Source organism: Cetorhinus maximus, chromosome 28 (genome assembly GCF_964194155.1).
Source record: "Cetorhinus maximus chromosome 28, sCetMax3.hap1.1, whole genome shotgun sequence".
In the NCBI taxonomy this organism is placed as follows: Eukaryota; Metazoa; Chordata; class Chondrichthyes; order Lamniformes; family Cetorhinidae; genus Cetorhinus; species Cetorhinus maximus.
In genome coordinates, this window is record NC_135906.1 from 8,442,521 (window position 1) to 8,464,921 (window position 22,401).

Below are 22,401 nucleotides of genomic sequence, written 5' to 3' on the forward strand. Positions count from 1 at the left end.
CTCACGAATATCTCTCGCCTTGTCTTCTACTGGGTGAAGGCCCTGCGAGTTGATCCTATGATCCAGGTAAACCACTTCTTTGATGAAAACAAAAAGCTAAAAGCTACTGCGGATGCTGGAAATCCAAAACAAAACAAAAACAGAATTACCTGGAAAAACTCAGCAAGTCTGGCAGCATCGGCGGAGAAGAAATCAGTCAACGTTTCGAGCCTTCATGGCCCTTCGGCAGAACTGCAGCATAGTTTCAACAAGGGAGAAATATAAATTGGTTTAAGGTGGGTGGGGTGGGGGGGGGGGGGGGGGGGAAGAGACACATTGAGGGTGTGGTGTGAGCAGATAATAATCAAAAGATGTCACAGACAAAAGGGTAAAAGAGGTGTTGAAGGTGGTGGTCTTTGTCTGAGAAAAGTGCTAATTAAGAATGGAAAACAGGATATTCAAAGTACAGCTCTAGTGGGGGTGGGGTGGAAAGACTAAAGGTTTTAGTTTTAGATTTAAAAATAATGGAAATAGGTGGGGAAGAAGAATCTATATAAATTATTGAAAAAAAAAAGCGGGTGGGGGGGGAAAAGAAACGGGGTGGGGATGGGGGGAGGGGGAGTTTAAGATCTAAAGTTGTTGAATTCAATATTCAGCCCAGAGGGCTGTAAAGTGCCTAGTCGGAAGATGAGGTGCTGTTCCTCCAGTTTGCGTTGGGCTTCACTGGAACAATGCAGCAAGCCAAGGACAGACATGTTGGCAAGAGAACAGGGTGGAGTGTTAAAATGGCAAGCGACAGGGAGGTTTGGGTCTTTCTTGCGGACAGACCGCAGGTGTTCCGTAAAACGGTCGCCCAGTTTGCGTTTGGTCTCTCCAATGTAGAGGAGACCGCATTGGGAGCAACGAATGCAGTAGACTAAGTTAGGGGAAATGCAAGTGAAATGCTGCTTCACTTGAAAGGAGTGTTTGGGCCCTTGGACGGTGAGGAGAGAGGAAGTGAAGGGGCAGGTGTTGCATCTTCTGCGTGGGCATGGGGAGGTGCCATAAGTGGGGGTTGAGGAGTAGGGGGTGATGGAGGAGTGGACCAGGGTGTCCCGGAGGGAACGATCCCTACGGAATGCCGTCAAGGGGGGTGAAGGGAAGATGTGTTTGGTGGTGGCATCATGCTGGAGTTGGCGGAAATGGCGGAGGATGATCCTTTGAATGCGGAGGCTGGTGGGGTGATAAGTGAGGACAAGGGGGACCCTATCATGTTTCTGGGAAGGAGGAGAAGGCGTGAGGGAGGATGCGCGGGATATGGGCCGGACACGGTTGAGGGCCCTGTCAACGACCGTGAGTGGAAAACCTCGGTTAAGGAAGAAGGAGGACATGTCAGAGGAGCTGTTTTTGAAGGTAGCGTCATCAGAACAGATGCGACGGAGGCGAAGGAACTGAGAGAATGGGATGGAGTCTTTACAGGAAGCGGGGTGTGAGGAGCTGTAGTCGAGGTAGCTGTGGGAGTCGGTAGGCTTGTAATGGATATTGGTGGACAGTCTATCATCAGAAATTGAGACAGAGAGGTCAAGGAAGGGAAGAGAAGTGTCAGAGATGGACCATGTGAAGATGATGGAGGGGTGGAGATTGGAAGCAAAATTAATAAATTTTTCCAGGTCCCGACCACTTCTTTTGTTTGGAAGATACATTTTTCTCTTTTCAAATGTACTCCAGCTTTTGAGAAATGCTTCAATACCTCTTCCAGGTTAGCCAGATGTTCTTCATCAGTTAGTCCTGTTACTAGGACATTGAGATAAACCACAACATGTGGCAAACCTTGAAGTAATTTTTCCACTGTCCATTGGAAAATGGCACAAGCCAATGAAGGGTAAACTGGTGTATTGGTATAAACCACTATGTGTGTTGATAGTCACAAAATCCCGAGAGGCCTTTTCTAGCTCGACTTGCTGGTAAGCGTGGCTCATGTTGAGCTTCGTATAGGCGGTTCCCCCTGCCAGTTTGGAGTACAATTCATCAATTTTCGGTTTGGGTTTGCCTGTCAAGTCTGCCCACTTTGTTAACGGTCAACTTGTAGTCCATGCACATTCGTACACTCTGGTCAGGCTTTAGTACTGGAACTATGGGTGCTGCCCATACGGAAAATTGTACAGGCTGTAAGACTCCCAACCTTTCCAGCCTGTCTCATTTAACATCAACTTTTTCTCGTTTACCAGTATATGTCTTTAATGCAACATCTGAATTTTCCAGATATAATGAGTGGTCTCCTTCATTCAGATATCTGAACATATGTTCCCCTATAACTGTCTTGGATGCCCCTGTATCCACCTCCATTTGGGTGGGTTTCCCATTGACTTTCACTGTCATGTAGATTGGCTCCGTTTTACCCATTTTTAAGTTGTGCAGTGAATAAATATCTGACTCTGTTTCTTCTGGTTCCTCTATTATGTGGATTTCATGATTTCTACCTTTTCACTTAAAGTTTTGTCTTAATCTGTCATTACAATATCGCATAATGTGCCCATTACAATGGCAGTAGAAACGCACGATTCTTTTAAATTGTCGTTCGCTTGCAGGCTGTCTGGTTCCATTTCCGCCATCATTATTGTGGGTTTTTTCTATTAAACCATTGCTTTGTGCTGGTCTGTTACCCACCTTTCCACAGAGCCCTGCGCTTCCGCACCATTTCTAACTGGTGTTTCCCTCCCAACGCGAAGGACGGCGCCTTTTTGTGCTCCCTTGATTGCTTCCGAATCCCTGATTGTGCTCTCCATTGCGAGCGCCAACTTCAGCGCCTTGTTGAAGTCTAAATTTGACTTTCTGACAACAACCTTTTTTGAATGACGTCTTCATTAATCCCACATGCTAATCAGTCTCTTAACATGTCGTTAATCGACATCCCAAACTCACGGTGCTCTGTCAGTTGTTTTAAGGCTGCTACATAGCAAGCGACTGACTCTCCAGGGGTGCAGCATCTCAAATTAAATTCAAAACGCTGCGCTGTTACCGAGGGTTTCAGCTGGAAGTGGCTTTTCATTACATTTACCAACTCATCAAAGCTCTTGGAATTTGGGGCGTCGGGTGCCATTAGACTGCGGATTAGGTCGCATGTTTTACTGCCACATGTCGGTAAGAGGATCGGTCGCCTCATCTCCTCCCACGATACGTCGTTGGCCAAAAAGAATACGAGGCGTTTAATATAATGTGGCTAATCATCGGTGGTCTGATCAAATGGTTCGATGCTGCCAAACTGTGGCATGCTGGAGGGAGATAACTTCGACGACTAGGATGAAGGCTGCACTCACAATCACCTTGCTAGGTATGGCTGATTTACTTCTGTTTAATTTTCGCGGCTTTCTTTGGTGTCTTTGACTGTTCATGTTTTGCCTCGTCGCCAATTGTTAGGTTCCTTCTGTCAGGTCGCTTCGCTCAGTGAACATGGTTGCTTGCCTATCTACTGGTGGGTGAGTTGATAAACAAGATACCGCAGGTGCAGGGACCAACATAAGATGAAACACATGCTGTGTATTAACACAAGTCACAGAGCACTAACACGTGTGCTTCTCAAACCGGACCCTATTCTGCTGATTAACATTGCAGCCCGTGCTACACAGCAATTGGGTAATACAGCCAAGTGGTCAATCTGCTCACATTCTCTTAAAGAACATAAGAAATAGGAACAGGAGTAGACCATTCAGCCCCTCAAATCTGCTCCGCCATTCAATAAGATCATGGCTGATCTTCTTGTGTTTCAATTTCCACATTCCCGTCTAACTCCAAAAACCTTTGATTCCCTTGCCTAACAAGAATGTTATCTACCTCTGCCTTAAAAATATTCAATGACCCCGCCTCCACCAACTTCTGAGGCAGAGAGTTCCAAAGTCGCACAACCATCTAAGAGAAAAGGTTTCTCCCCATCTCTGTCCTAAAAGGGCAACCCCTAATTTTAAAACACTGCCCCCTAGTTCTGGACTCACCCACAAGAGGAAATACCCTCTCGATGTCCACCTTGTCAAGGTCGTTCAGGATCGTTTATACTTCAGTCAAATCACCCCTCACTCTTCTAAACTCCAGTGGAAACAAGCCCAGTCTGTCCAAGTTAAAGCAAAATACTGCAGATGCTGGAAATCTGAAACAAAAACAGAAAATGCTGGAAAAGCTTACCAGGTCTAGCATTATCTGTGGAGAGAGAAACAAGAGTTAATGTTTTGAGACCGTATGACTCGCCCTGAAGAAGGATCATACGGACTCGAAAAGTTAACTCTGTTTCTCTCTCCACAAATGCTGCTAGGCCTGCTGAGGTTTTCCAGCATTTTCTGTTTTTGTCCTAGTCTGTCCAACCTTTCCTCATAAGACAACCCACTCATTTCAGTTATCAATCCAGTAAACCTCCTTTGAAACACTTGCAAAGGTGTATTGCACCTCAGATTACCATTTGTTTGTTGATTAAAACGGCTGGTTTAAAGTTAGATAAATCTACAGGGAGTGGTAGGGCAGGTGCCTAATGGTTTTTTGTTGACTTCAAGGCTTCTACACAAACCCTCTCAGACATGAGTACACTATTAACCATTCTCCTTGGAATTCAGTGTGACTTGAAAATTGAACAGCGGTGACAAAGAGGATGACAAGCTGCTGGAAGTAGCAGGAGGAGGGAGAGAAAAGCTCTCAAACAAGAGGCCATATCTGCCCAGGGTGTCCAGGGAACAATTCTCCAAGGCAAGGGCAATATCTGCGATATCCATGCTTCAGTAATAACATTCACACTGAAATCTGCCACCTGTTGCAGTCACAACTGCAATCCTTGCCCTGCACTGAGGTAGCATTATCAAGGGCTGTAAAGGTGACCATGGGGATGAACTTACATGCATCTGGCTCCTTTCAGGCTAGAGCTGGAGATGGTTGCAACATCTTGCAGTTTGCCATCCATTCTTGCATAACGAATGTCACTGGCTCTCTCTATTCATGGAGAGCTAACTACATTTCATTCCCTCTCACTAGAGAGAAGCTGGTGGGGTGAGCGCAAGGATCCATTAGGTTTGCAGACTTCTCCATGCTGCAGAGTACTATTGACTGCATGCACTTCACTTTGTAGGCTGTACATCAACACCACCCTATACTGAAAAGGATTCCACTCCTTCAACATCCAGCTGATGTGTGACCACAGGCAGCAAGTCATTCAGGTCAAGGCCCCATAGCCTAACAGTCGTCATGATGTTTTCATTCTCCAGCAGTGCATTATACCAGCTGCACTGAAACTGCCAATGTAAAAAGTGACTACTGGGTGACAAAAGCTATCCGCTGACCACATAGTTGAAGAACCATGTGCAGAATCCCTGCATAAGTGCACAGCATGCATACATTGAAATTTATGCTGTCACATGAAATGTGATAAGAGATCATTGACGTACTTAAACAACACTTACACTGCCTGAACAGCTCAGGAGGAGCCTGCAATATTAGGCAGAGTGCATGTCAAGATTTGTTGGCAGGGTGCTGCGTACAACCATGCCATCATGAGGCGACAGGGGACAACCCTTGCTACCAGATACACAGTGAGCAGTTCACAAGCAGAAGCAAGAGATGCAGGAGGAGGAGGGAGAGGAAGGCAGGAGGCAACCAGTTGCCTTTTTCTGGCTAGGCGGAAGGGGGCCAGGAGGGAGGAGGACCTCCTCGTGAACCTGTTCCCGGGCCTGGTCCAGGAAGCGGGCAAAGGGGGCTGTCCGGTCCAACTGTCTGCCCCTCTTCCACAGCTACATTCGCTGCCAGGGGTCCCTGGAGAGGGAACACGTAGTGCCCGCCGGCGTCGTCGAAGCCTTCCATGCTCGGTGGGCACCGCAGGGACTGGGATGTTTTATTGACCATCTTAATCACATTTTGGTTTGATGTGCCTTTCCTTTAAATTTTGTCTCTGTTTTTGCAGTTCCCTTTAAGAGGCTACTTTTTAATTTGTCCCTGATTTTGTTAATTTAGTTTATTTGGTTTGACTCAGAAGAAATTTCTAGCTAGGCTGCCCATGAATAATTCATCTGAGTGTGCTACCAGTAACGACAATCCCAATTCTCTATTTACCAACAGTCTCGCACTTTACCATCCCTGTCACTGATTATCAGAGTATCCACTTGTCACCAGTGCAAAAATAATAGCAAGCACAAAATAAACATTCCAAATCAAATTTATAAATAAAATCATTCTGTACTGCATTCAAATGTCAACTTTCTTTTGTGCCTGTCCTCCATGAACCTTTGCCTACACTAGTGCCCCTGCACAGTGCTACCCAGTGGTTGCAGCATGGCTGGTGGAAGGCTGCAAAATTTCAGTGGCATACACTGCAAATAGCTTTGGAGGGCGACCTTGAACAGCTCTGGGCCTGGAAGGCTCAGCTGCAGAGTACGCTATCTCAGCATAGGCAGGAACAGTAGGGTTGCCTGACTGACAGGCGACATCGAAGGCATTAAGATAAAAGCAAAAACTGCGGATGCTGGAAATCTGAAACAAAAACAGAAAATGCTGGAAAAATTCAGCAGGTCTAACAGCATCTGTGGACTGAAAAACAGAATTAACGTTTTGAGTCCATATAACTCTTCTTCAGAGCTAAAGAGAAGTAAAAATATGATGAAATTTATACTGTTTGGGGGGTGTGGAGCATGTGAAGCTGGATAGAAGGCCAGCGATAGGTGGAGGCAAAGGAGAGATTGACAAAGAGGTCATGAACAAAAGGGGAGTTAATGGTGGTGGTACTGGCTAAAGGAGGTGCTGACCATAGAACCATAGAAAAGTTACAGCACAGAAGGAGGCCATTTGGCCCATCTTGTCCATGCCAGCCCGAGGACACCCAGGTGCCCTTTCTAATCCCACCTTCCTGCACCCAGCCCATAGCCCTGCAGCTTACAGCACTTTAGGTGCAGATCCAGGTACTTTTTAAAAGAGTTTAAAGTTTCTGCCTCTACCACAAACAGCAAATACCAGACACCCACTACCCTCTGCGTCAAAAAGTTCTTCCTCATGTCCCCCCTACACCTTCTGCCACTTATCTTGAATCTATGTCCCCTGGTTCTAGAATTTGCCACCAAGTGAAACAATTTTATCCTGTCCACTCTATCTATTCCCCTCATAATTTTGTACACCTCAATCAAGTCACCTCTCAGCTTTCTTTGTTCTAAGGAAAATAACCCCAACCTATCCAATCTCTCCTCGTAGCTACACTTTTCTAATCCTGGCAACATTCTTGTAAACCTTTTTATTTGTTTGCCTGGCCTGCTGAGTGTTTCCAACATTTTCGGCTTTTATCTTATAATAAAATCCAGTGTGGTGCAAATGCTAAATTTTAATTATTGGAGAATGCACAAATCCTCTTCCCCTAATCAATAATGGAGTCAGCCTCCCTCAAGTTCCACCCTGCCCCTCTGCGCACCTGTACTGGCAGGTCACCCCTGACGGTGGCATTGAGATAAGAAAGCAGAATGTGATAATAGCAGGACAAGGGTAACACTCTGGAAAGAACAACATGAACAAGTGACAGACGGCCCTTGTGGGGGTGGGGTGGGGGGAGGGGACGATGGTGGGGAAAAAAGATCGAAAATAGGATAAAAGATGGGGATAAAACAATGAATAAAATGAAAAATAAAAAAAAATAAAAATAAATGGATAAGAAATAAAAATTTAAAAATAAAAATGAATATTGGAAAAAGGGGATAAAAAAGGAGTGAAGATGGAGGAGAGAGTTCATGGTCTGAAGTTGTTGAACTCAATATTCAGTCCGGAAGGCTGTAAAGTGCCTAGTCGGAAGATGAGGTGCTGTTCCTCCAGTTTGCGTTGGGCTTCACTGGAACATTGCAGCAGGCCAAGGACGGACATGTGGGCATGAGAGCAGGGTGGGGTGTTGAAGTGGCAAGCGACAGGGAGGACTGGGTCATGCTTGCGGACAGACCGAAGGTGTTCTGCAAAGCGGTCACCCAGTCTGCGTTTGATCTCTCCGATGTAGAGGAGACCACATTGGGAGCAGCGAATGCAGTAGACCAAAATGAAGGAGGTGCAAGTGAAGCGCAGCAGACCACAAACTCTCTCCTCCATCCTCACCCTTTTCTTATTCCTTTTTTCAATATTCATTTTTATTTATTTATTTTTTTTAAAAATCCACTTATTTTTATTTTTTTTATTTTCATTTTTATTCATTGTTTTATCCCCACCTTTTATCCTATTTTCGAGCTTTTTTCCCACCACCGTCCCCTCCCCTCACCCCACCCCTATGAGGAAAAATTTGGGGCCGCCTGTCACTTGTTCATGTTATTCTTTCCAGAGTGCTTACCCTTGTCCTGCTATTATCACATTCTGCTCTCTGACCTTAATGCCACCATTAATGCACCTCCTTTAGCCAGTACCATTATCATTAACACCCCTTTGTCCTTTTGTTCATGACATCTTTGTCAATCTCTCCTTTGCCCCCACCTATTGCTGGCCTTCTATCCAGCTTCACCTGCTCCACCACCACCCCTTAAACAGTATAAATGTCATCACATTTTTACTTCTCTTTAGCTCTGAAGAATAGTCATATGGACTCGAAACATTAACTCTGTTTCTCTCTCAACATCGAAGGCATTGGTGGGCTGGCAGGACTGGGAGGGCGAATGCTATTTTCCTGAGAAAGGAAAGTAGGTTTGTGCTCCATGGAGCTACTGCCACTCTCCATGGGAGCCACCTCAACAATCCAAGTAATTTATTTTACACTGAACTGCTGTGACACACTGTAAGACCTTCTAAGCATGCATGGCAGCATGCTGACCTTGCATGGCTTCAGTCTAACCTTCCAGTGCAGCACTCAGATTTCTGGTGGAAACTGCTTGTGCTGCCTCATGGTTGGGTGCACAAGTGTCTGATGGAGTTGGTCACTGCTTACATGTTGGAAAGACTGGGCTGCAAATTCTGCCCAAAGCCCCGTGCCAAATTGGTGCTGGAGTCTTCATGCTCTGTGACACTGACCGCAGGATTTCTGGCAGGTTACCCAATGTACCAAGCATTTTTTTAGAAACATAGAAACTAGGAGCAGGAGTAAACTATTCGGTCCTTCGAGCCTGCTCGCCATTCAATATGATCATGGCTGATCCTCTATCTCAACGCCATATTCCCACTTTCTCTCCATACCCTTTGATGCCAATAATATCCAAAAAAATTATCAATTTCTTTCTTGAATATACTCAGTGACCTGGCCTCCACAGCCTTCTGTGGGAGAGAATTCCACAGGTTGACCACTCTCTGAGTGAAGAAATTTTTCCTCATCTGAGTTCTAAACGACCTGCCCCATATCCTGAGACTGCGGCCCCTGGTTCTAGACCCCCTAACCAGGGGAAACATCCTCCCTGCATCTAGTCTGTCTAACCCTGATAGAATTTTATATGTTTCAATCAGGACCCCTCCCATTCTTCTAGACTCTAGTGAATACAGGCCCAGTCGAACCATCTCTCCTCATACAACAGTCCTGCTGTCCCCGGTAACAGCCTAGTGAACCTTCGCTGCACTCCCTCTATGGCAAGTATATCCTTTCTTAGGTAGGGAGACCAAACCTGCACACTATACTCCAGGTGTGGTCTCACCAAGGCCTTGTATAGCTACAGTAAGATATCCCTACTTCTGAACTCAAATCCTCTTGCAATGAAGGCCAACATACCATTTGCCTTCCTAATTGCTTGCTGCACCTCCCTGTTTACTTTCATTGACTGGTGTACAAGGACATCCAGATCCCTTTGTACATCCACATTTCCCAATATATCAACATTTAAATAATACTCTGCCTGTTTTTCACACCGAAGCGTATAACTTCACATTTATCCATGCCATGCTGTATATGCCATGTGTTTGCCCACACACACAACTTGCCTAAATCACCCTGAAGCCTCCTTGCATCCTCCTCACAACTTACAACCCCGCCCAGTTTGTGTCATCAGCAAACTTGGAAATATTGTATTTGGTTTCCTCATCCAAGTCATTTATATATATCGTGAATAGCTGGGGCCCAAGCACTGATCCCTGCGGTACACCTCTAGTCACCACCTGCCATCCGGAAAAAGACCCATTTATTCCCACTCTCTGTTTCCGGTCCGTCAACCAATCCTCAATCCATGCCAGTATATTACTCCTGATCCCATGTGCTTTAATTTTGCCCACTAGCCTCTTTTGTGGGACCTTATCAAATGCCTTCTTGAAATCCAAATACACCACATCCACTGGTTCTCCCTTATCTATTCTACTTGTTACATCCTCAAAAAATTCCAGTTTCCCTTTCATAAACCCATGCTGATTTTGTCTAATCCCGTTAAGGCTTTCCAAGTGTTCTGTTACCACGTCTTTTATAATAGACTCTAGCATTTTCCTCATTACTGATGTTAGGCTAACTGGTCTGTAATTCTCTGTTTTTTCTCTTCCTCCTTATTTAAATAGTGGGGTTACATTTGCCACCTCCAATCTGTAGTAATTGCTCCAGAGTCTATAGAATTTTGGAAGATGACCACCAATGCATCCAATATTTCCAGGGCCACTTCCTTTAGTACTCTGGGATGTAGATTATCAGGCCCTGGGATTTTTCAGCCTTTAGCTCAATTAATTTCTCGAGCACCATTTTTTTTTAACTAATACTGGTTTTCTTCAATTCCTCCCTCTCACTAGACCCTTGGTTCGCTAACATTTCTGGGAAATTATTTGTGTCCTCTTTTGTGAAGACAGAATCAAAATATGTGTTCAGTTCTTCTGCCATTTCTTTGTTCCCCATTATAATTTCCCCCTTTTCTGACTGTAAGGGACCCACTTTGTTTTTGCTAATCTTTTTCTCTTCACATGTTTATAGAAGCTTTTACAGTCAGTTTATATGTTCCCTGCAAGTCTACTCACACACTCCATTTTCCCCTTCTTGATCAATCTTTTTGTCCACTTTTGCTAAATCTGCATCAGAGCAGTGGGACTCATTCAAGAAGGAAATAGGGAGAGTACAGGGCCAACATATTCCAGCAAAGAGAAAGGATGGGACCAACAAATCCAGGGAACCCTGGATGTCGAGGGATATACAGGATTGGATAAAGAGAAAAAGGGAGGCTTATGGCAGATACCGAGGGCTCAAAACAGCAGAAGCCCTTGAGGAGTATATAATGTGTAGGGGAGAACTTACAAAGGAAATTAGGAGAGCAAAAAGGGGGCATGAATAAACATGGGCAGGTAAAATAAAGGAAAATCCAAAGTTATTTTACAAGTACATTAAGAGAAAGAGAGTAACTAGGGAAAGAGTAGGGCCCATTAAGGACCACAGTGGTAATTTGTATTTGGAGCCAGAAGATGTGGGTAGGGTTCTAAATGAATATTTTGTGTCAGTGTTCACAAGTGAGAGGGAAAACGTGGGTATGGAAATCAGGCAGAAGGACTATGATATAATTAAAGAAATTAGATAGAAAGGGAGGAAGTTCTAAGTGGTCTGGCAGGCTTAAAAGTAGATAAATCTCCAGGCCCGGATGAAACATATCCCAGGCTGTTGAGTGAGGCAAGGGAGGAGATAGCAAGGGCGCTGGCAATAAACTTCAATACCTCTCTGGCCACAGGAGAGGTGCCAGAGGACTGGAGGACAGCCAATGTGGTACCATTATTCAAGAAGGGAGGAAGGGATAAACCAGGGAACTACAGGCCAGTCAGTCTAACCTCAGTGGTGGGGAAACTATTGGAAGCAATTCTGAGGGACAGAATTAATCTACACTTGGAGAGGCAGGGATTAATCAAGGACAGTCAGCATGGTTTTGATAAGGGGATGTCATGTCTAACCAATTTGATAGAATTTTTCGAAGAGGTGACCAGGTGTATAGATGAGTGCAATGCATTTGACGTAGTCTACTTGGACTTCAGCAAAGCTTTTGATAAGGTCCTGCATGGGAGACTGATAGCGAAGGTAAGAGCCCATGGGATCCAAGGCAATTTGGCAAATTAGATCCAGAATTGGCTGAGTGGCAGGAAGTAAAGGGTGATGGTCGAGGGGTGACCATTTTTGTGACTGGATGCCTGTGTCCAGTGGGGTTCCACAGGGATCGGTGTTGGGTCTCTTGCTGTTTGTGGTACATATAAATGATTTAGGCTTGAATGTAGGAGGGTTGATCAGTAAGTTCGCGGATGACACGAAAATTGGTGGGGTGGTAAATAGTGAAGAGGATAGCCTTAGATTACAGGAAGATATAGACGGGCTGGTCAGATGGGCTGATCAGTGGCAAATGGAATTTAATCCGGATAAGTGTGAGGTGATGCACTTGGGCAGGACAAACAAGGCACGGCAATACACGATGAATAGTAGGGCCCTGGGAAGTACTGAGGATCAGAGAGACTTTGGTGTGCATGTCCACCGGTCCTTTAAGGTAGCAGGACAGGTAGATAAGGTGGTTAAGAAGGCATATGGGACACTTGCCTTTATTAGCTGAGGCACAGAATATAACAGCACGGAGATTATGCCGGAACTGTATAAAACGCTGATTAGGCCACAGCTAGAGTATTGTGTGCAGTTCTGGAATCCGTATTATAGGAAGGATGTGATTGCACTAGAGAGAGAGTGCAGAGGAGATTTATCAGGATGTTGGTTGGGCTGGAGAGTTTTAGTTATAAAGAGAGATTGGATAAACTGGGGTTATTTTCCCTGAAGCAGAGGAGATTGAGGGGGAACATGATTGAAGTGTACAAAATTGTGAGGGGCATAGATAAGTTAGACAGGAAGGAACTTTTCCCCTTGGTGGAGGGATCAACAACCAGGGGGCATAGATTTAAGGTAAGGGGCAGGAGGTTTAGAGGGGATGTGAGGAAGAATTTTTTCACCCAGAGGGTGGTGGGAATCTCGAACTCACTGCCTGAAAGGGTGGTAGAGGCAAAAACCCTCATAACATTTAAGAAGTATTTGGATGTGCACTTGCGATACCATGATATACAAGGCTATGGGCCTAGTGCTGGAAAATGGGATTACAATAGTTCGGTACTTGTTTGACCGGTGCAGACTCGATGGGCTAAAGTGCCTTTTTCTGTGTTGTAGACCTCTATGATTATGCTGAATTCTAAACTGCCCCCAATCCTCAAGTTGTATCATAGTACCCTTATAGTGCAGAAGGAGGCCATTCGGCCCATCAAGTCTACACTGGCTCTAAAAAAGCATTCCCTCTAGACCCACTCCACTGCCTTATCCCCATAACCTTACACATTCTTTCTTTTCAGGTAGCATTCCAATTCCCTTTTGAATATCTCAATCGAACCTGCCTCCACCACCCTTTCATGAAGTTTGTTCCAGGCTCCAACCACCATCTGGGTGAAAAAATACCCATCAGCTTTCTTCTGTCCATTAACCCTTCAAAGCGCTCATCCGAGTACTCTGCGGCAAAACCTGTGCATGGCCTGGTCCTCTGGCATGCTAGCATTTTCCTTGCTCCCTTCCCTGGCTGTAAACTACTAACACCTGGTATCTCATCACACGCAGTTCTCACCTCAATGCCAGTCTTTAAATAACACAGTGTCAGTTTCTGAGTTGATGGCTGAGTGTGTGAAATTGAGTGATGGTATGTCTTCATCATCACTATCTTCTTGTTGTTCATTCACTGTCTGGTCAGGTTTGTGTATCCGAAAGCAGAAAGGCACATGGGTGAGGTTCTGGTATGAGGAAGTGGGGGGAGGGGGTGGTGATGAAGAAAGAGATGCATGCTTACACCAGCTGCAGCTTGTAAATCAGGAGGTTGTGGATGAGAGGGAAGTCGGATGTGAGAAGGCATATTAGGTATTAAGATATCATCATCCCTTACACTGGCCACAACTTCTGCAATGGGTGTCCCAAGAATGGTCAGAACTGTCTCCTCCATGTGGGTGAAGGCATGCATCTTCCCTCGCTGGTTAACTCCTGCCACCTCTGGTTATGTGTCACCTTGTCCTGGTGCAATCTTTTTGGCCGACGTGTTGCCATGGTTAAATAAATGGCAGTGTTTGCAAGCTGTGAGATGTGGGGTGAGTTTATGAAAGTATGATGGAGCATTTGAATCTCAGTTATGAGTCCTGATTGAGAGAAATTTTTGATACATGAGTGACAGAGATGTGTGGTCTTAGGAGGGTCTGACGCTACAGGTACAGCGGTAATGATATGGCATTTGAAGATGCATTCACTAACTTTGACCACTCATGTGAAGTCATTCAACTTCTTGTGGCATTGCATCCAAGTTCTCAGGGCTTGACACCTGGCATTAACCTCCATGGCTCTCTGCTCCCACTGCCTTCTAAGTGTGTGTCTGGAAGGACTCCTGGACTTCTCTTACATCTCCTCCAACAAGGTCTCCACTGCAATGTTCATAAACCTGGGAAGATTCATTTCCTACTCGACTGCAGAAACATGCTCTATTTATAATGCATCTCCCTTTTAAGAGGTGCAGTCAGCTTTAAGCGGTGCAGACTAGCTTTAAGTGATGCTCAGATGTCCAGCCAATTAGCAGCATGGTTAGTGCTGGATAGAAACTGAAATTATTTAACACAACAGGTAGCACGAAGCTGACATGCTGCCAGCATTGGTCAATGGGTGTGAGTTAACTGCACATTGTGAGCCCCGTACCTGTTCCTGGGAGCTATCAAATTTAGCCTCCAGATTATTAAGTAAAGATCTCCCATATATTGCACCCAACAAACCATTGAAAGCTTATCAATTGTTATACAGCTACAACACTGGCATCTACCCGGCAATGTGGAAAATTGCCCAGGTATGTCCTGTACACAAAAAGCAGGACAAATCCAGCCCAGCAATTTACCACCCCATCAGTCTACTCTCCATCATCAGCAAAGCGATGGAAGGGGTCAGCAACAGTGCTATCAAGTGGCACTTGCTTAACAATAACCTCTCTGATGCTCACTTTGGGTTCCACGTGGGTCACTCAGCTCCTGATCTCATTACAGCCTTGGCTCAAATATGGACAAGAGCTGAACTCCAGAGGTAAGGTGAGAGTGACATCAAGGCAGCATTTGACCAAGTCTGACATCAGAGATCCCAGCAAAACTGGAGTCAACGGGAATCAGGGGGAAAATTCTCCGCTGGTTGAAGTCATACCTAGTACAAAGGAAGATGGTTATGGTTGTTTGAGGTCAATCATCTCAGTTCCAGGACATCACTGCAGAAGTTCCTCACTACCTCAGGATAGTGTCCTAGGCCCAACCATCTTCAGCTGCTTCACCAATGACCTTCCTTCCATCATAAAGTCAGAAGTGGGGATGTTCGCTATGTTCAGCACCATTCACGACTCCTCAGATACTGAAGCAGTCCATGTCCAAGTGCAGCAAGCCCTGGACAATATCCAGGCTTGGGCTGACAAGTGGCAAGTAACATTCGTTGAATCCCCCACTATCAACATCCTGTGGGGTTACCATTGACCAGAAATAGAACTGGACTAGCCATTTAAATACTGTGGCTACAAGAGCAGGTCAGAGGCTAGGAATCCTGCGGCGAGTAGCTCACCTCCTGAATATCCACCATCTACAAGACACAGGTCAGGAGTGTGAAGGAATACTCCCCACTTGCCAAGATGAGTGCAACTCCAACAACACTCAAGAAGCTCGACACCATCCAGGACAAAGCAGCCTGTTTGATTGGCACCCCATCCACAAATAGTTACACCCTCCACCACCCACACACAGTGGCAGCAGTGTTTACCATCTACAAGATGCACTGAAGGAACTCACCAAGGTTCCTTAGATAGCACCTTCCAAACCCACGATCGCTACCATCTAGAAGGACCAGGGCAGCAGATGCATGGGAACACCACCACTCCCTTCCAAGCCACTCACTATCCTGACTTGGAACTATATCGCTGTTCCCTCACTGTCACTGGGTCAAAATCCTGGAATTCCCTCAATAACAGCACTGTGGGTGTACCTACACCACATGGACTGCAGCGGTTCAAGAAGGCACCACCAGCTTCTCAAGAGCAATTAGGATGAGCAATAAATGCTGGCCTAGCCACCGATGCCCACGTCCCATGATTGAATTTTAAAAAATGATACAAATAACTACAGTCCTACAGCAAATATTAGTCTCCCTCATATCAGACATTCATCACACTTTGGATGCGATTTTAACTCGCTCACAGCGCATTTGCCTACATAGAGTTAAAATCCAGCTCTTTGATTCTGATTCTCAACGTATTCCCTAGTACTAGATAGAAACACAAAAATGAAAAATAAACTTGTCAAGTTTAGCTAAGAAAGAATATTTGCAACTAGCCACAGACAGAAAACTTATGTTGTTACAGCTCACAAATTTCAAAGACATATATTTCAGTGATTTTGTTAACTCCTTGGAAAGGAAAACATACATTCACCAGTATTTTGTTGAGAATTTTTGGGAACCAGGAATTTTGATTTTTTGAGAAGTTTCACATTTGGAGCTTCAATAGTTGCCATCTGAAAATTCAACTGAATTACATCTACTGGACACCCTTATCTGCCATTTTGGATCAGAAGAATCTGAAGCAATGAAGGACAACAGTGCACAATCTTTGTCTCTAGTTGAGACAATCTGTGTTATACACATCTGTGAACACCCGCCCTGAAAGATTTTGGACCAACATTTGGAGAGCTATTTATTGATGAAGGACAGGATACATGGAAGGGAACAATATCAGGCTAAATACCTTTGAAATAAGCCTATTATCTGTTTCTCCCACCATGGGACTAGTTACAAATAAGTCCAGTATAACCAATATAGAATCTGGTAGGGGAATAAGAGCAACGTAAATTACCCAATATTTCTTCCCTCATGTACTTAAAATTTGTGTACAGTAAGCTGCCACACATAGCAATGTGATAACGACCAGATAATCTGCTTTTCTGTGATGTTAAGGGGTAAATATGAACCATAAGACTGGCGATAACTCCCCACTTTTCTTCAAAATAGTGCCATGGAATCTTTTACTTCCATCTCAGAAGGCAGGCAGAGCCTTGGTTTAATGTCTCATCCAAATGATGGATAAGGAAACATAATGAAGGTCATTTTGAAACTCCTTCGCCAAGCAAAAATTGGATGAAAATGAACTGAAGTCAATGGAAAAAAGAATCAGGGAGGTTAAAAACGGAGATAAAATTTTAAATTATTGACTAAATTAACGTCAGATTATACCAAACCAAGGGAACAATATCAGATGAAGCAATTAGGTTGATACAAAAGGACTGAGCTAATATTTACAAAGGGAAAGTGGTTATTACAAATAAGTGCAAGGTCTTGTAAGTTGGAAGGAAAATGGGGCACATACTTACTTAATTAATCACTGGGGGAGATGCTGGAAGATGTGGGGCTGATAAACTAAATACTGATCATATCCAGCCCCTGCAGACCAGTAACCATCAAGATAAACAGGCCAAACTCTATAACAAGGTACAAAGATTCTACCCATTCACCAGAAGTTGTGTGAGAGTAGCTTCGGTAGAGAAATCCCATCCTATTTTGCGTCTGGTGTAGAAGCTTGGCTTTCCCTCAGAGCCTCCCTAAGCCCATCAGCTGGGACTGGGAACTCTGTGGAATGGGAAATATCCTGCCTCCTCTACTATGGCACCATTTATTGGTGCTTAAATGCACAGCACCACCTTACTGCTGGGAAACCTACTGAAGATAGCATTTGATAAAATGACATTCATATCTTCTATAATAGGCTAGAGTGAAATGGAAGATACCAGGTCCCATTCAGACTAACAGCTATACTATTACCAAGTAAAGTGCAACTTTTCTGCCTAATTAATGTTGACTTTTCAAACATGCTGACGTTAAAACATTATCAAGTATTAGCAAAGTATTTTAAACATACAATTAATATGAAAAACCATCCAACAGATTGTTTACGAACATATGAATTGGAGTGAGTAGGCCACTCAGCCCCTTGGGCCTGCTTCGCCATTCAATAAGATCATGGCTGATTTGATTGGAACCTCAACTCCACATTCCCACCTACCCCCAACAACCTTTCACCCCATTGCTTATCAAGAATCTATCTACGAACGTGAATTGGGAACAGGAATAGGCCACTCGGCCCTTGAGCCTCTCGGCCATTCAATAAGATCATGGCTGACCTGACTGCAACCTCCCCCTAGCCTTTCACCTCATTGTTTATCAAGAATCTATCTACAAACATACAAATTAAGAGCAGGAGTAGGCCACTCGGTCCCTCAAGCCTGCTCCACCATTCAATAAGATCATAGCTGATCTGATTGTAACCTTCCCCTAGCCTTTCACCCCCTTATTTATCTAGAATCTATCTACCTCTGCCTTAAAAATACTCATAGACTCTGCTTCCACTGCCTTTTGAGGAAGAGAATTCAGGAGACTCACTACTCTCAGAGAAAAATTTCTCCTCATCCCTGTCCTAAATGGCTGAGCCTTTATTTTTAAACAGTGACCCCTAGTTCTAGATTCTCCCACAAGAAGAAACATCCTCTCCACATCCACCCTGTCAAGGCTCCTCAGGATCTTCAAGGTTTGTTTCACAAGAACAAAATCTAGAAGAGCTGTATGTAATTTCATAAGTGGTCAATCTTTGTGCAAATTTCATCATGTGCTTGCAAACAAGTGAATGCGCTTTTCCCATAGGCTGCGCCTCCATATTCTATATAGTGAGAGAGGTATAAGGATTCATTTTAAGTGATGTTTAAGTTTGACTTGCTCACCTAAAGGGAGTTCTGTTTTAATGGTTTTGTTTTCTTGTTTAATTGATGACAATAACGAAGTTCTTCTATCTATGTGAGCAGGTTTACAAGCAGATGCTTGGGCTTAAATCCTAGTACCATGCCTACCTTGCATCAAGGAAACGAGAGCGTAGGATCATGACTGCTTCACATGTGCTCTGTTTTAGCTGCATCTGGATGGTGCTGAATTTTCGGTGGATAATAGAAACCATACGTTCGATCTCCTTTGGTGAAATAGGTCTGGTCCGACTCTGTTCACGAAGCAAGTTCATAACATGTGTGGTAAATTCACTACATGCCTGCAAACACAATGCACCAGGATTAGAACATGCATCAACAAGGGATTCATAAGATGGAATACACAGATGGGTGCTAACTGCAGCATTTTTCATTCGTCGGCATCTGTTAATTCGGCATCAGTGTGTAAAGCTCTGAGTACTTAGGGACCAGGTACTGTATGGATGACAGACAGCGCTTCAACTAGTACTTCAGAAGAAAATGTTGCACCAGGCACAGTGTTTATCCTTGAGACTGAATCCTTCATACAGTTGGGCTTATCCCATATCTTTGCACAACATGGAAAGCTTTTCAAAATTGTTTGTTCATTCATGCCATCAGGAAGTTCTTCAATGCTCACTATCACCATAAGTTGAAATGTGTCTTCAAAACGTTTGCTATCGAGTACCCAGCATACTGCTCGGCATGTACTTCATCTAGAAAAGCTTCTCCCCAATATTTTATGTCCCTCCTTAACTTAAGGCGCTTAGTGCTGTTTGCAGGATTTTGAACAGCTAAGCTTTCAGTTAATCCAATAAAATAATTTGTAACACTCTCGAAACTGTCAGAAGTCCAAATAGGAGGATTTTACACTGGCAGTAAAAACAGTTTGCAAACTGAAATGCACTTCAGTGGTTAAGCCTGATGGCAATGTGGAAGTTTCTGCAATCTGGAATACAAATAATGACAGAAGATCTATTTACTAAAAATCTAGCGTATGCTCACACTTCCTGTCGACAAAACCTTACTTTTTCTTGTTAGATTTTGGGTTGGCTTTTGTCATTATAAAAATCATTTTTTTTCACAAGGCAATTACCTCTACTGTATAGATCTGTGATTTTTTTAAAATATTCATTCATGGGATGTTGCCTTCGCTGGCTAGGCCAGCATTTAGTGCCCATCCCTAATTGCCCTTGAGAAGGTGGTGTCAAGCTGCCTACTTGAACCGCTGCAATCCATGCAGTGTAGGTACACCCACTGTAGGTACAGTGTTAGGGAGGGAGCTCCAAGATTTTGACCCAGTGACAGTGAAAGAACAGCAATATATCTCAAAGTCAGGATGGTATGGCTTATAGGTGGTGGTGTTCCCATGTATCTGCTGCCCTTGTCCTTCTAGATGGTAGCCTTCGTAGTTTTGGAAGGTGCTGTCTGAGGAGTCTTGGTGAGTTCCTGCAGTGCATCTTGTAGATAGTACACACTGCTGCCACTGTGCATCGGTGGTGGAGGGAGTGAATGTTTGTGGATGGGGTGCCAATCAAGCGGGTTGCTTTGGCCTAGATGGTGTTGATCTTTTTGAGTGCTGTTGGAGCTGCACTCATCCAGGCAAGTGGAGAGTGTTCCATCCCACTCCTGACTTGTATCTTGTAGATGGTGGATAAGCATGACAATTTTACTAGGGGTTTTCCATATATATATTTGTACACAAAGGAATTTATAATGAAGGAAAGTTGACATGAAGTACATATAGACATCTGATTTTGATAGAGAAAGATGCAGGGATGGAGCAAACTTTCTTTAGTCCACACTGTATTCTTTCAAATTAGCAAACTGCCAGTTTAATTTAACATTAGACACCAGTGGCTGTTTATGTGCTACAAACAGATCTCTGTAAAAATAACTCAATTTGTTTCTCTGAACAGTTCTACAATTTGGCTTTTGTTATGATTACGATGCACATCGGATGGCATTTTTTAGAGATTAAGTAGGAACTGATTGTAGGTCAATCAACTAAAGTAGCTTACTGTCTGACAGTCAATCAGCTTGAACATTTCTCTCGGTTCTGAAGAGTCAACATGAAACATTAACTTTGTTTCTCTCTCCACAGATGCTGCCAGACCTGCTGAGTATTTCCAGCGCTTTCTATCTTTATTTTATATTGAACATTTCACTCCTTGTTTAAATTGACCTTAATGATATTGAATGGATTTGTTTGAGGAATTCAGGTATGAAATTTGAAATGGAATAAATCTGATGGGCTGTGGATGTTGGGCTATTTAACACTTCACATTATTTGGTTACGTGGCTCATACCTGCTCATATTTCTCCAGCTCTGAGTGGTAAATCTGTCGGATTTGTGTGAGTTTGGCTCTGTAGTCAGAGTGCTCGATGGAGTTGTCATTCGGTGATCCACCTGATGCTGCTGCCGCGGCTGCAGCTGCTGCTGACCCTCCGCCCTTCTCAGGCCCAGATACTCCTTCAGCCAACAGCATGTTATCCAGTCTCATCAACTGTGGATCTGGGGGCTCCTCTTCTTGGACACCTCGAATACTCAGCACTGTGTAGAGCAGAAAGAGAATGTTACAGTCTTTGCAATTGAAACATCCAGCAAGATACAGTGCCTCTAGCTTTAATTGCCAGAGCTTAACACAGTACATTGCTTTTCAGTACATTCAACTCTCATGCACGCCTTCGTTACATCTAGACTCGACCAATCCAACACCCTCCTGGCTGGTGTCTCACATTCTATACTCCGTAAACTTGAGGTCATCTGATGCCCGTGCCCTAACTCACAGCAAGCCCCGTTCCCCTTTCACCCCTGTGCTTGCTGACCTACATTGGCTCTCAGTCAAGCAACATCTTTATTTTAAAATTCTCATCCTTGTTTTCAAATCCTCTCTGTAATCCCTTCTAACAACTCAACCCTCTTGAGATATCTGTGCTCCTCTAATTCTAGCCTCTTGTATGTTCCCAATCATAACTGCCCCATCATTGATGGCCATGCCTTCAGTTGCCCAGGCCCCAAACTCCGGAATTCCTTCCCTACACTTCTTAAAAGCTTCCTCTTGACCAAGCTTTTGGTCATCTGACCTAACATCTATTTATGTGACTCAGTGTCACATCTTGTTGAACAATGCTCCTGGGAAGCACCTTGGGACGTTTCATTACATTAGGGGTGCTACATAAATATAAATTGCCATTGTTGTTATTACCACAGTTTAAAGGGAGATTCAACTTACACTCTGAAGAAACATTTGTTTAATTCTACTTTGGAATAGATCTAAATAGTTTTTTTGTAAAAATATAAAGAAACAAATAAGCTCTTTTTACATGGCCTAGTCTCATGTTTATGTGTCCTGAAGTTTCGGTTCAGGCATCCATGAGTGCGATGCTCCATAGTTAAAACTTGCAATGGAGATACTGTACAAGTCCACTGTCTAAGGTTAGCAAATCATTTCAAAAGTCAATACCCAGCTTATCATTTAAAGTGTGATATTGACATTTACCATTTTTGCTTCATTAAAATTTTATATTTCTTCAAAATCCATATCAAAATTAAACTGCCGTATTGAATTTTGACAAATGCTTTTAAAATAATGAAGGTCAATTCTCTCAGCATCAATAATCAGTTAAAAGATGCTCAGCATTGATTCCTGATTAACCGATCCAGTATTAAAAGACTTCCATTTTTCAAAAAACACATCATTTTTCAGTTATGCATCAAGTGAAATCAGCAATCAA

General features: G+C 43.8%; 1 protein-coding gene across 3 annotated transcripts in view; it reads right to left on the minus strand.

Annotated features, from left to right (window-relative positions):
- Positions 1–22,401, minus strand: part of pbx4 (pre-B-cell leukemia transcription factor 4) — a 372,521-nt gene that overhangs the window by 63,337 nt on the left and 286,783 nt on the right. For all 3 annotated transcript variants that reach the window (XM_078531151.1, XM_078531153.1, XM_078531150.1), the window contains exons 3-4: positions 20,973–21,217; positions 18,775–18,965 (exon numbers count right to left, since the gene is read on the minus strand). In XM_078531151.1, coding sequence (XP_078387277.1) covers positions 18,775–18,965; positions 20,973–21,217 — 436 coding nt within the window. The remainder of the gene's footprint in view (positions 1–18,774; positions 18,966–20,972; positions 21,218–22,401) is intronic.